The 16,153-nt window shown below is 33.8% G+C and overlaps 1 protein-coding gene across 5 annotated transcripts in view; it reads left to right on the top strand.

Annotated features, from left to right (window-relative positions):
- Nucleotides 1-15,534, top strand: part of LOC143346560 (uncharacterized) — a 110,875-nt gene extending 95,341 nt beyond the window's left edge. For 2 of the 5 annotated variants that reach the window (XM_076774757.1, XM_076774755.1), the window contains one exon: nucleotides 1,982-15,534. In XM_076774757.1, the coding sequence (XP_076630872.1) occupies nucleotides 1,982-2,189 (208 nt within the window). In that variant the 3' untranslated portion in view covers nucleotides 2,190-15,534. The remainder of the gene's footprint in view (nucleotides 1-1,981) is intronic. The other 3 variants (XM_076774758.1, XM_076774756.1, XM_076774759.1) reach the window with 2 other exon arrangements.
- The last annotated feature ends 619 nt before the right edge of the window (nucleotides 15,535-16,153 follow it).

Raw genomic sequence — 16,153 nt, 5'->3', positions numbered from 1 at the left:
AACGAAATGATAAATAACTTTCTTTTCTACATTCAAGAAAATCTTACAAACTGTACTCGAAGTTTTGGACACTATCAGGATGAAACTTAAATATGTATAGGTATAATTCGATAATTAACTATTATCCCAGTGCCTGTTAATGTTATCTTTGATTTTAGGTTGTATACAGTTAGTAGAAACACGCTGATGCAGCGTGCCATAAAAAGGTAGATCTATTTGATCGGTTGACAACAGAAATGGGCAAAATACGTATATTTCAAGAAGTATTCGAATGACGAATATCTTACTAATTTATATTTCCTTTGAAGTTGAATACTTGAAAGTACCCTCGCGTTGTATTTCGTAGCTGTGTAATTATTATATATTGTTATTCGGCTTGTCGAATATAGAATACACGATTTTGCAATAGTTGCCTCATGCATGATTGCCAGTGCACGCCGAATGTATTATAATTTCATAGTAAATAGCTGAGAAAGTAAAAAATAATGAATAACGTTTTATTGTTGTATCATCTATATTTCATTATTATGAATGAATTTTTGAAATACAGAAAATTTTGTAGTTGAATCAAAAAGTAAATAAATATTTATTGAAATAATTATTATTATTCATAAAATAAATAATAGAATTCTAAAAATAAATTTATCTTTTCTTGTAAATTGTTTTCTTACTGAAATTTGCAATTTTTGTGTTATCGTATGTCATAAACTAAAATATACCATTAATTGTGAAAGTGACATAAGTCATTCGACTGTTCAAAACACACACTTTTGAGCAAGTTATTTATGAAATTTAATGATCTTAGATCAATTTGACATTAGTAGAACATTTAATTTCCAATGGTTAATTTTGCATTATGATGGGAAAAATATTTTTTTATATAGTCACACATAAATAAAATACAAGGTGTTCGGCCACCGCTGGGAAAAATTTTAATGGGGGATTCTAGAGGCCAAAATAAGACGAAAATCAAGAATACCAATTTGTTGATGGAGGCTTCATTAAAAAGTTAATAACAATTAAAGTTAAAAATTTCAAATCGTTCTGGAAAAATTATTTTTGGTTGCAGGGGTCAATTACAATCATTTTTGGTGAATAGACATATCCTCGAAATCCTGCGCATTTTCGAGAAAAAAATTCGAGAAGGTGTGAAATTTTTCGACGGAAAAAAGAAATTTCAAATCGTTTTGGAAAAATTATGTTCGGTTGCGGGGGTCAATTACAATCATTTTTGGTGAATAAACCTACCCTCGAAATCCTACTCACTTTCTAGAAAAAAATTCAGTACCGACGGAACTTTAAACGTTAATAACTGTTTAACGAAGCTTTCATCAACAAATTGGTATTCTTGATTTTCGTCTTATTTTGACCTCTAAAATCCCCTATTAAAATTTTTCCCAGGAGTGGTCGAAGACCCTGTATATGATTTAGGCCACTTTTTTGGAAAGCACCGATTTAGAATGTCAGATTAATTTTTATCGCAGAATACGAAGTGTCAGGTTATTTGTCGCTTGTTTCGAGCAATAAATATACGTATTCAGTATGATGGTGTCTAATTAAATGTCCCCGTCATTTCTTAGAATTCTTTGCTTGAGTGAAACTTCGGTGATATCTACAATCTGCATCAACGTTAACTTAACGAATAATCGAAACCAGAAAGATAAATTTTTAAATTATGTAATTGTCATAATCCAGTTATCGAGATTTTTACGATTAAAATAAAACCAAACATAATCATATTTGTTTAATTTGCATTAAACTCGCGAAAGTTTTGTGCTCAAATGAACACCTAGCTTAAGACCTCTCTACTTAAATGTCTACATCAGATCCCGATTGTTAGACATTTAAGCGGACGCCATTTTGCTTCCAACAGTATTTCAATAATTCGAATATGCCCATCCCTGGTTGGCAATGTGTTAAGAACAATTGAAACAAATTACGCGTAAGCAGAAATATCACCGCCAGACGTTTTCGGTTTCAGACCGTCGGCGCTGACGAATGCGGAGGACCTGGTGAACGTAGGTAGCCCGCTCAGGGAGGCATCTCCGAGACCGGAAGTGCGGGTGGTGGCGCCGTTGCATCGACCGCCGTCCGCCCTCGCGACGACCACCAATCCTAGCAACGTCACCAACGGTTCGACTAATCGCAAATCGGTCAGCATACTGCTTCCCGAGCACACGAGTGGATGACCTCCACAGCAGCACGGCTTTGTGCATCGCTGCGACAAGGAACCACCCTCTATATAGGAACCCGCGAGAAACGAGATGACGAAGGGAAAGGCGAAAGGGCAGAGATCGATTGCGCGACGAAAGAATCGAGAAATTATGAAACCCTCGCCGAGCAATCGGTCCTCGAGCTTCAAGACGACAGCCATCATGTATCGTAACCTTTTTAGCCTGAAGTAGCACCTAAGTTCGGTGCATAGCGGGGTTCGGTGATATCGAAATCCACGGCTGCAGGGAATCCAAAACGGAGCAGACAGCAGGCCTACCCGGATTGATTCGATTCGCACTATTGGCAAAGATTCGATTATCGACTCGAATTAGAGAACAATTCGACGGTCGAAACAGAAACAATTCGTCGAGCTGTAATTGCCTTAGAACCTAGGCCGATTCGCCCGTATTATAATACTTTTATTCTGTCGTCGTGCATGCGCGCCACGGACGAAGATGGAACCAAAAGTACGTTACGCGCGGGACTCTCGTTTGGATGCATCTTGCCCTGAGCGTTCGCACACCAGGCAACGGAATGTTTTGTAATTCGTTCAAAGGTACAGTAATGTTCCTCGGGTTGTCAGTTGACCAAAAGCGAGCTAAGGCCTGAATGAAAATTGTAATGTGCGTGGGGCCGTTTAGAAGATTGAAAATATCGGAGTGCTGTTAACACTTTGCCGACGGGCGTGCTTGGAATAATTGTATAGTAAGGTTCCCGGAAAAAAAATCCTGAAAGGAATGCGGCACGGAACACTAACGCCACCTTTACGACCTCTTGGACTACTTGGCGCCAATGGCCGACTGGTGTTTGCATTTCCACTGAAATCTGGCTCCCGAGCGATTTTAAAGTAGTAATTCTAGCTATTGCTGACACATTTATGTTTTAACCGTATGTATGTAGAAACGTACATATGCTTATAGAGACTTACAAAGAATGTATGAAATTTATTTTGAAGAAACAAATCTTAATATAACGAATATATTGCCTGCAACATTTTGTAACTAGTTTCGAGGCAAATGATATAATACACAAATTCCATTTTACTCATTAAGCTTTTGTGTACTTATGCAAGACATTTTCCCTATACTATTTAATAAAAAGAAAAGGTTCTAACAATTTCGTATACAATTATTCCAATAATGGAAATATTTGTAGAAATATGAAAATTGTGTTTTCTATTAAAGCTGCTGCTATTGTTTTAAATTGTATAGAGAAAGAATTCATTTTACACATAAATAAACATATCTAATGAGAATATCGTACAGGATATGTTATGAGGATCTGAATTAGGCAAAAAAAAAAAAAGTAAAATGGTCATGTATTGATACGTTTTCAAATAACGTACTACTATTTCGTTGGCAAAATGTTAACATTTGATTATTGAACTTGTATAATTACTACCCGACGACGATTGGGGTCGTTTGTAATATACTTCAGCGGGAAATAATGAATACACCTCAATAGTTGTTGCCATATTTTATATTTTCTTATTCACGAGAAAAGAATTGGTTCTGAGAAAGCACAATTCTCTCTCACGAACTTGTGAACAACTGATACAACTCAAAATATGGAATATGTATTCCGTGACTGATAGGTAAAGCGTTAAATATTCTTTACATAATTTTACTCGCAAGAATGAGTTCTGAAATAACAATTGTAGGGAGAGAGTACCAAAGGGACCAAAGTACCAAAATTAGACAGATTAGGATTGTTCCATAATTAGGTCTTACATGTCAGTGCCAATAACTCTAGAAAAGGACAAAATTACTAAACATTGTTCTTTTCTTAAACATTTTTTTGTTCTTCCTGTAGGAGTAACTTAAGTAAAATGCGCTCTCGTCAAAAAATTCTTATTTGGCACTTAACTCCTTTGGTACTGCTACTGTACAATTGACTTATTCGACGAATCTTTTGTACGAAGTAGTTCTTAGAAAAATATTCAACGCTTATTTGTTTTTGTCGACAAATGTCCGATTATTTTCTAACTCAAAATCATTTAAACATCCTAAGAGCTTCATAAATCCGATTGAAGCAGCCTTACTGTGATACAGCAGAGCCTCCGTTATTCGTATAAAGTAGGGCAATTTTCAAATAACAATTTCAACAAGTAAATTACTCAGTATAGTATATAAACAAAATTTAATCAAAAAATCTTGATTTCACTGTTAATAACTACTTTTATTATTTATAACATATTATCCCAGCTATATGTATATATTTATTTATTTATTTTATGCTTATACAAGCTACAAGAACGGCTTGGAGTGTTATCCAAATTGTTTACATATAATAATTTGACCTTGTATTTCCCTTTTTCCTTGGTGATTCTTATTGCTTCGCCACTACCCTTTCTATTCGCATTATTTCCTTGCATCAGAGGTTCACACAATTTTTGTTGTGTTCTCTCTACAATAACGCATTTTTTATTATCCCTTTCTCTGTGAGAATCATTGAGAATCATTACATACATAAGAAATGTACTAACTTGCCCCTTAAGCAGAAATTATATAAACATGTTATTACAAAAAAAATATAGTGCATATAAACAAAATTGAAAAATGTGATTCTTATCTTTAAATACTTCGATAAGAAATCAAATTAATTAATCATGTGTATTGTTATACAGCGTCTTCAGACCGATCGAATAGTTGGCATGAGTATTTACTTTGAATCCACAGAAACATAAACGGTTAAATGAAAGTTACTGACGTCAATGAACATACACTACATAGTAATTAACACTAAAATAACAGACTTTATAGATATTTTTCCTATTTGATTTATATACATATATATATTATATTGTATATCTAGTGTCTGCTTCGATACTATTATTCATTTTACATTAAACAGTGACGATCGAAATTAGTTTTAATCGTTACTAATAAGTAATACCTATAAAGCAGGTTCTACTGTATCCTAAACAAATATGAACTTTTCTACTTCTGTAACTAATCGATAATTCGAGTCACCGTAAACGACATCTCGTAGATAGCGCAGCGATAACTTTACAACAACCCGAGAAACAAAATTTGTTGCAACCTGAAGGACACTACTGTACCGCTGTTTCGATTGCGATACATCCAAGAACTTCGAACGCCTTTGTTGACTCCGCGTCGAATAATTGTAGCGCCCGTGTCCCCCAGTTAAGAGTACCATATAGAGCTGAAAAGATGATAAGCGGAAGGAATGATAGTGGATTAGTAGCGCATCTACGCTATCCTCGCTCGTCGTTTACTATTGGCTACCAGCGATTACGTACATTAAACCCAAACCATTTGCTATGCTCCCCTTCGCTCCTGCATCATTCCACAGATCATCTTTCCAGCTCTGCACAGTAGTTAGCGAAATCTTGCGCGATTCGATTCCGTGTAAACTAAGATATACAATCCTGCCATGCGAGAGAGCGAAATAAACACTCGTTCCTCTTGGTCTCTTGTAAACGTACGCAGATAAAAGATATCTTTTGTTTGCTAGTTGCGTCTTTGTCATCAACGACTCCGTTAGCTGCGACCGCAGATATCCAACCCAATCTCAAGGCAGACAAATTAAGCAAATTCGGATTGGTTCGACGTTATTGGCAGAGTCGTAGTGCCCCGAGACAATGTACAAAGCATAATTTGCGTTCACCGATTGTCCAAGCCAAAAAATGTTGTCTCTACCAATGGCAGAAAAGCGTCCGCGAGAGGCTTCGCAAAATTTCTCGAGATTCCTGTTTTAAAAACATATTGCCTTCATCCTACCGACATTAATAGTTGGCCTTAGCCTGTTAGCGCAGTGGTTCTTAATCATTTTCTTTCTAAGAACCCCTCTTAGGGTCGTGCTCACAATGACGTTTTAAAATATTAGTTAAATCGAGTGCTCCATTAAATTTTTCATTTATATTATGTATTAAACAGAAAAGAATTGCAATGTCCTCTAGTATTAACAAATTTTGTTTTTTAAAAAAAATTGATAAAAAGTTTTTAATCTTAACTAAATTTTGGTAGTATTTCTGCAAATATTTGAAAGTTTGCAAAGAAAGCTTGCAATTCTTCATTACGAGGCATAATAATGACTTCAACTATTGTCATTTCAGAGCATTAAAAAGATAAAATTAGTATTTTCAAACGTAATATATTTTAGATCATCCTATAAGTTCATGCTGGAATTTTATACTAAATCTTACAATAATGTTTTAGACATACTACATATTTAATAATTCCCTATACAAATTTGGTAATCCTTACAGATCTGTCTATGGATTCCTTGGGATTAAGAACCTCTAGCGTTTTAAAACAGGAACCTCTAGACCTTAACCAACGCTATGATCGAACCTCAGCGATCTTCATCGTTCAGATCGATCGTCTTGTTTGGCTGGAAAACTGGTACAAAAACGAGACTAATTATGTTGCTTGTAAATATTAGGTCGTTTCACGGGTCTGCGTATTTATCCATGCCATATGAACTTTTAAACAAACGTAAACATATACGAACAAGATTCGGAGACAAACTTTCACCAAGAAATCATTTTGTTTGAGACAAAATAAAATTCATGCAATATAGGGTTAAAAATAAACGCGAGGAAAATTCATGTTAGCCTCTGTTTTTTAGACTCGGTCTATTACAATTATTCCAAAGTTCATCTTATTTTAGAAAATGTACCATTATAGTTTTCAGATTATAGATTTATTAATCTCTGTAAATATTATCAAAATCATTCAATAAGTATTATTGTGGGTCAACACTAATGAGCAATTAGAGAATACGGTTTTGAATTTTTGTTAGCATTTATCTGTTCATATTAATTAGATTTTGTGTACAGAGACTTATTGTACATAATTTTTATATATTTTTATTTGTAGTATGATAGTGGATATTGACATTAAAATCGACGGCTTTTATTAAATCATTCCATTTAGTAAAGCTATGAATTAACATTAATATTATTTACATTTATAATAAGCTTTTGCATATAAACCGTAATTAATATGAACAGATGGTAATTATGCAGATTAGGGAATTGAAAATAAATGAAACAAAAATTCGAAAGATAGTAGGAGTCACAGACAACTGTGTCACTTAAGTTGTTTTATAAACTCTTTGTTGTATAAAAAAATATTCCAAATAAAAGTAGTTTGGTATTTAGATAACAAATTTTGATATTTTTACTTTGATCAAGATATTCGTATCATCAGGTTTCCCTGAGTTTTTAAACTGTAATGTAGAACATTTTATCATACCATTTGAAAGTTTATTGAACACAGAATTAAAAATTATTAATATTATAGTATGATCAGACGAATAATAATTGTTCCTCTATATGCTTCTTTTAATACCTTTGAAACAATTTTTCATACAAGAAATAGTTTTCAAGAAGATTCAGGCGATACAATTGCTTTATCCACATCCACGATCAACATTGTAAGAGTTGAATTTACTACTGTTAATCCACAATAATACTTGCTTGCTTATTTCAATAATATTTTCAGAGATTAGTAAATTTCTAATCATGAATATCTCAAAAAATGTTTAGTGTCTAACAGTATATTTTCTTTAATAAAATGAAATTCACCAGTTTTAAAGCGATAAATAACAAACTATTATAAATATTAACATAATTTTGGTTTACACGATAAATATCTATTTAATATTTGTGTCAAAGAAGAAGATTTATTAATCCATTTTTCAAATATCATGGCAGCTATTCGAAACAATAGACTGCAGGCTACATGCAATAACTTGGGTAATGATAAAGATTATTGCATGCAAATTTTATTGTGTTACATTAAAAAATGACTAAACGCATGAGAAAAATTTCAAAATCTTTACTCTATAATTATATAATAATTCATCTTCATCTCAGGAAGATGTCCACGATGATACGTGGATGATAAATATTTATATACAATTCGCAGACTTGTGAAATCGACCTGATGTAAATAACATACTGGTTTTGTATGGCTCTGCTGTTACTTAACACGCAATGTTTTGCAACGAACGCTTCGAATATCCCTCTCTTTCCTCGTTGAATTTCGCGACGGTAATTCCAATCGAGCAAGAAAAAACGGTTTTTTTCATCGACGATCGACGGACACGGAATACCTTCTTCGAACGAAAACGATTGTGAATAAGAAGTGTCAATTTACCATCGTACTTTAGGAAGACAGTATTATTTGGCGTACATATTGGTCATTGTTACTAAACCTTTACGCGAGAACTGATACAATTCGAATAAATGTACGGGTATCATTCGCTGACAATCCATCTACCAGACAAGTATTGAATTATAATTCGTTCATCGTAAGACCCAGACCATTCGTCGAGTTCTTGGCGGACATTGAAACAAACTTCACCTCCAGTTCAGTTTAAGCGGTTTTAAAGAAGGCACAACCGAATTATCGTACCGTGCGACGATGGATATCACACACTTCTCAATGCATTCAACATTCCATACCAGAATCTTAGATACGACAATCAATGTACTCTGGGGAATCGTTTAAACAAGTTGTTGCATTCTTCGTTGCGAGCATAAACGTTGGCCATCGTAATGGCGGTGTACTACTTTCCAACTGTAAAGTAACGAGAAGTTTTCGAGAAGCTAACGGAGTATTTCGAAAATTAAAAAGGAAGAAAAAAGAAAAAAAAAAGAACCACGCCTGTGCATTCACGGAAACATCGATCGAATTTGATTACCGTATACATTTATAAATCTCATTCCATTGTTACTGCTCCGAACTATCGACGTGAAAGATCAACTTTACAACAGCGCACTCCATAATTTTCGTAGACTAGCGTAATCGTATGGCGACGAGAAATGAATTTCATCTATGGAAATCGGTACAATAACGTTCTAACTTGTAAGAATAGTTCAATTACGCGAACGAAACTCATTCTTAGGGGTTATATATTAAAAACAAGATGGCGTGGAAAGCGAAAAATGCTCAGAAGCCCGCTCAAAAGGGTCGCTCCGATAACAAATAGACAGATACGGACTTCGAAACGGATAAAGGTATTTCTTGAGGAAAAACAAACAATTTTGTTCCTTTATGTTTATCGTTTTAGACGAGTTGACAAATTCCACGGTCTGATTAGATCTAGCCCACGATAATTGGTAAAACGCGTTAGTGGAATTAATCGAGAAAAAAAGACTATTAGGATTCATTGTAAAACGATTCGATGGTGCTCCATGGGACGATGCTCGATCGAAATATGGAATGGAACTCGTTCAATGACGAGCTTATTAAATTGTATAATTATCGTGGACGTTAATTACACATAGTCGTTAAGATACTAGAACGTAAGGTAACATGTAATATGCTCAGAATTCACCTACCTGCTCAGTGACCACGATAACCTAACAGCTTTCACGACTCTCATCGGATAGTTTCTATTTAACCCCGGTTCATCGTGCAACAACTTTTTAGTGGTTGTTTACTCGAGTCCCCATCGCGACAGAGTTTGAACGGCGCTCGAGCAGGTGTACGAGATTTTAAATAAGACTCTAGTCCTGTAAATACGTAGCTAGACGAAACGTCGAATGAGAAAACGATCATCAGAACCACCGTTATCCCGAGATTGTCTTGTGGTACTGAAGTAAAACGTTTGTGGTTCGCGATAGATCCTACCGTTGCCATTGCATACATCCATTTTTGGCTAAGGAAGACTATTGTTTACCAAATTTTTCTTTTTTTAATGATATACATTTTAAAGAAGAAGACAATTTAAAGATGGACTAATAACACAGAATTAACTTCTTTTAAAAAGACGATGAATTCGATTGTTCACGAAACTTATTTACATAATTGTAAATCGAAGACAGTTTTGATGTTTCATTTCGCTAATTCCTAGAAATATATGTGTCAGTTATTATAACAGTGGCCTAAGTTGTATGTTTCTTGTTCGAAGATAAGCAAACGTTCACGTTGGACCAGGTTAAAAAGTATTTCTCCAACGTGATGCAAAACTGACCAAAAACCAAACATTATGCTAATGTGAAATTTATCTAAGATCGTTAAATTTTAATTAAGATGCGCTAAAACTCTGGAACAGTGTTTTCTAAAATAGAAAAGAAGGTTGAAAGAAAAAATGTTCACGTGATAAAAATATGGACAACCATTTCTATTAATGTACTGATCGTCGCAGTTTAACAATTCCAGGAGTATATTTTGTATAATATAATTGTTCCACATTGTAGTTGGATTTTCGTGACTTTTTTGTTTTGTACCACAATATGTAGCGTAGTAAATATAATTTATTTATTAACATTTTTTAAGCATTTAATTTAGCTGGAAGCTTCTTTCATTTATATTTAATTGTTATCGTAATTCGTATAAAAACAACCGAATTCTCGGTAAATTAAATTAATCGTAACAAATATTATACAAATCTATAAATTTCGAGCATGTTGGTATGCTGTTTGAGCCGGTTTGAGATGGTTTGAGATGGTTTGAGACGGTTTGAGAAAATTTGGAAACCACTACTCTAAAAAATTATGACGCCAAGAAGTAATGATTGTATTTAATCCTACTTGATAATTGTATTTGATTCCATTCGACGGATGGAATTTAATCTGCATTTAATCTTCCGTGTAATCGCGTACAAAATGGCATTCCTAACCGCAAACGTGTTGCTGCAGAGAACACCGAATTCTGATATATCCGACAATATATTTACATTAATTGTAACGGTCTAGTATACATACTCGTGTATAGTACACTCTGTGACGATTGTTCATGCACCCGTAGCAATCATGGTGAAAGAAAGAACGTACGTGCGAAGCGGCGCAAAGCGTAAACGATTCGATGTTGAGGAATCGAAGGAAGAATTATATCAGTCATCGACCTAAATGCTCTCTACGCGGTTTGTGTTACATTTGCGATGAATGTGGAATAATACGAGGTAGAGACGTTCGATTCTGATTCGATTCTTGGCAAAACTCGATTCTTTCGGTCATTAAATTGATTTTTTCTGAGAATCGAAAATCGATTTTCCTTTCTTTTCGTCACTTATGAATTGTATTAAATGAATGTTGAAAATTTAATGTATTTAAAATTAAATTTCACTAATTTTTATGTTTAATATAAACGAAATTCTTTTATTAGTGTTTCTGTTAAAGAATTTATTTATTCCAAAATTGTATAGCTTATTTATGCAATTACACAAAATAATTTATTATTAATTACTATTATTTTGATCATAAATTTGTTATTAAAGCTGAAAAGCTGTGAAGCTTCTAATGTGTAAATTAGAACAAAAATTGTTGATCGATTCATTAAAAAGAATCGAACATCTCTAATACAAAGCGACCACTCGTATTGCGCGAAACCGTGTGCCAAAAGATGCGTCGTATTTCTTTAGTGATACGAGGACTTCACTGCGCGTTTATCAACGAATCGGACCAGCAAAGAACATCGCTCGATGAAAACGAACATAAAGATTTGCACTTACAAAAATTGAATATAAAAATAAAAACGAGCGTAAGACAAAATCGAATTCAAAAACAAAATGTGACGTTTTTTTTCTTAATTTGTAACATATTCCAACACATAGGACTGCTTCCTCGAAGTTAATTTTTCGTTGCTACTAATTTAAAACATCCTTCTTTATTGTCTACATTCCTAATAAATGGGAGACTGAATTTTATGTGCAGTCAAACACAAAAGTTTTCGTTCATCCCATAGCAAAATTATTTTGTCTAAAATAAACGATATTTTTGTAAAATATTTACTTATTAATGTGTTATTAATATTTTAATAGGTAAAAAAAGAATAAATTGTGAGTTTCATAAAAATGTATACAAATTACGAAAATTTAGTTTCTTTTTAATATATTACTGCAGAAATATCCTTGTTATTATTTTGTTAAAATAAAAGGCAGACAATGGAAAGTAACGAAACGAAATAGTTCCGGTATTAATTAAATATAACTTCGAGGATAGTTTTCATCCCTCCACAGTAAATATCAGCCAATAAAAGACTAAAATAAATAATAAATTTTGAATAATGCTAATTAAATAATAAAATTATTAGTAATATAATAATTTTAATTAAATTTATCTATAATAAATCATAATAAAAATAATAGAATTAAAATTACCTTTAATTATTATTATTCAAAATATATTATTTATTTTAGAAATTTCAAGAAGTAATATTATCCAATGTTTTATTTATGCGTTCGATTTTATAAAAATTGGAGATCGGGCAATGCTCCTTGCTAGGTAAAGGGAACGTCATATTATTAATTATTTAAAAGTTATTTCTCGTCGGAGATGCCACACACATCGGAAGCTCAAAAATAACGTTGTTATTTTTAAGGATAGTCGTTAACAAAACGAAGAAATTCTGACTCCGTGAAATCGTCTGATAAGGCTTCGTATCATTTTACAAACGTACCGAACTAACAGGGGCCTCGAATCTAACGATTTAAATTGTTCAATATGGTCGCGAAGTATGGACAGGTTGTACTGCGCAGAGCTGAAAAGACAACAAATGGAAGAAATGCTTCTCACAATTTTATGACTCGCTACATATTTAGTTTTAATGGAATTTTAATTTGTTTATTTTTGGGTATGTAGGATCACATTTCGATTCTACAACACCATTTATCACGTTAATGAAAATAATATCGTCTCTTTTCTCGTAGGAATTATTCAACGAAAAATCGTTAGTTTCGTGGCCCCCCTAATCGCGCTGCGACCAGAATTTCTTCAAATACCCGACTCGAACGAAACATCGTCGGCACGTCGTATGTTCAAGCGCTCGAAAGCCTATCGAATCGACGCATTCCTAACTTCCGGAATCGATAAAGGACACAGCGTACATTTCGTGGACCGAAATGGCGACGATGAAACGTTTCCGCTCGAACGGATTTCGTTTCGCACGGTGCGCGAAATACTGATTGCGTTTCTCCTTCTTTCGTTTCTAGGGAGAGAAAAAAAAAAGATTATTGTGATAGAACACGTAGGAACGTAAGGCGAATTATAGGAGTTACGATTTAAGCGACTAAAGCTATCACTTAAGGATGCGAGAAGAGATTATATCGGCCAAAACCGATGTCGATCCACGGAGATCGGCACAAACGCTTGATACGAACACGCATTTCGGGGATACTCGTAGTTGCAATATCAAACCGAACGAGATTCACCGATTCGATTAATCACACCCGTTGTATACACGCGATAACTGATTGCCCGCATTTCGTCTGGACGTCGGTTTTCTAGCTGACGATAAAGAGGCTGATTAAATGATACACTGGAATTACGTATACATATAATATATGTATTCATATATAAATATTTCGGTAGTTGTATTATTATACTTTATATATAACACGAGTGGAAATCGTCCCTGGTTTTTCTCGTCATACAATATATATATATATATATATATATATATATATATATATGTATGTATATGTATATGTATATGTATAAGTACTTTTTCCGTCTGTCCACAAGTTTCTTTTCTTACTCTAGCGAGAAAATTCCTTTCTTCGATTCAGACGAGACTAGTATACAAGTCGACTTCGAAAGATCTATTCTCATTGGACGTACGGTCGTTGATTTTCTTAATCCTCTGGATCGCAGTTATTTTTATTTTTATAGAAAATTTTATCCCAAAGATTTCCATTGTTTATTTACGCCAACATGACACTAATGTTTGTAAAATATTAAAAGCAACCCGAAAGAAAACACAAGTTGCTTTCCAACTCATATCCTTAACGTCGAAATAAAAATTATGAAAGCTTGATTAGGATGTTTTCCACTCATCATATTAACCCTTTACACTATAAGAATTCGTCATAATTCAAATAATTCTACTTCGATACAATTTTGTGGTACCATTTTAAGAAACTAGAACTTTCCTCTTTCCAAGAAATTAACATAAATGCCTGGAATTTAAAATTTTTTCATTTGTTTTATTAATTAAGTTTCTGTTGCCATACGCTTTTTAGTTATTTAGTCTACAAATTGTGCAAATGTAATGTTCATGAAAAACTAAATTTTATTAATAGCTAATTTTGAATATAATTTTTAAAAAATGATCACAATATCTACATTAAAACAATTTGTGAATAGATCTTTTGAAATCCACTTTGTAGGGAAATTAACGATCTGGCCTGAATATATTTGTACGAAGATTAATGATGTGTTATGGCCTGAGTCCGTTGACTTTCGAAGCCGAGGACTTCCGTTTGGATCGGAAATACGACGAAACGATCCCGCATTTCTCTCGGCAAATTTTTCAATTACCGTTATTATACAGCAATGGCCGTCGCGCGATCATTAATCACGCAATTAACCAAGCACACTAACGATTTTTCACACCGACGGCGACGTTTGCCTCTGTATTTGGTTCTTTTTTATACTGTATAGAGCAAGATAGAGGTAACGAAGTACGGCCTATTTTTCGATAGCGTGTAACTGATAAATTTAACGACATATAGCGATGGGACGCTTTTCAGATTGTGAATTTTCGGTCGAAAACGGAGGCATCTCGACGGAAATGACTGCATTTTGCGAGGCCGCTCTGTTTCTTAGAAACGATCGAGCAAACGTTCTTGCGGATCGATCATGTATGATCTAGCTATACGTTGAGTTTTCCCTATCGTTTCAAGGATCCCAGCTTAGTGTTACGCCCGTTATTATTATCGTTAACGTTAACAAATTATTATCGATTAGTTACTATCGTTGCTATTGCTATGATTATCGTTATTCACCGTTATTATTACCGTCATCGCCACTATCAAATTAAAGCGAAAATAGTGTGTTCTATACTCGGTATCTGTGTCGAAAAATCACCTACATATGCATATATTAATGGTTATCGCTATATATGGCTAAAGCTCCAATATAATAAGGACAAAAAAAAAACAAATATTACGCTCCTCTTCTCAACCCTTTGATTCAAGAGAGGTCGTTCTGACTCGTAAGTAAGTAAACAGAGTAAAAATCTTAATCTACGGCTATACGAATTCTTCTTGCGAAGTTTTCGCGAACGTAAAAATCCGTTGGTACGCAACGATTCGTCGACTTTCATGTACGTGTTCGATGGACGACGTCGGTTTCACAAGTTTTGTACGCGTATGTACTCTAGTTTCGTTTCTAAAACGTCGATAACGAATCCACAAGAAAACGAGAGAGTGTAGGAAGTAGAAAATGATACTCGATCCTTGTGAGACGAAACTGTACGCGCACCGATGTAAAAAAAAAAAAAAAAAAAACAAGAAAAATAATAATGAGAACGATTGATGAAGAGTATTGTATTCATCCCCGACACACACCTATTTATTTGTACATTATTTTACCGAATAAACGTGCATTTTTTGCATCCTTAAGCCGAGCGTTCCTTTTTTTCGACCCTAACTACAGTGCACAGTGGATCTGAAAATCATTAATTGTTGGCTAAACGTCAATCTTTTAAGTTTCATATATTGAAAAAATTTTTTTCCCTATAAAATTGTAACTTTTTAAAACCTCAAAATTTAAAATATTGTCTTTTGGATAACTCTGTGATGAAATATAACGTTATTAAGTCCAAATCATGAAATTAAAGGTAAAATTTGTAGGAGAATACAGTAATTATAGGAGCACTGATTTTGCTAATAAAATGTAACGTCTTGCGGTCTGTAAGCGTTTATTGTTTCGAGTGGAGACCTTGTCGATAAGTCTCGGAGAGAGAGGGGCTTCGTGTACACCGTAGCGATATACTGGGTATACTAAAAATACGAAAAGACGGTTTTAATGCTTACAAATTAGATGTTTTAATTACTCGTTATGCAACATTAAAATATAAATTTGGGTAAAATTTTCGTATATGTGGACATCTACATTTTAGCTTCTTCAATGTGTTCAAAATCCACTATTTATAAATAACAATTGGGTTGCAAAGGTTATTATATCCCGTAAAAATTACCAACTCTAATAATGAACAATTAGTGATATACCATACAATTA

Source organism: Colletes latitarsis, chromosome 10 (assembly GCF_051014445.1).
Source record: "Colletes latitarsis isolate SP2378_abdomen chromosome 10, iyColLati1, whole genome shotgun sequence".
Classification (NCBI taxonomy): Eukaryota; Metazoa; Arthropoda; class Insecta; order Hymenoptera; family Colletidae; genus Colletes; species Colletes latitarsis.
The sequence above is the reverse complement of the archived record's forward strand: the minus strand, read 5'-3'. Positions and strand labels throughout refer to the sequence as shown.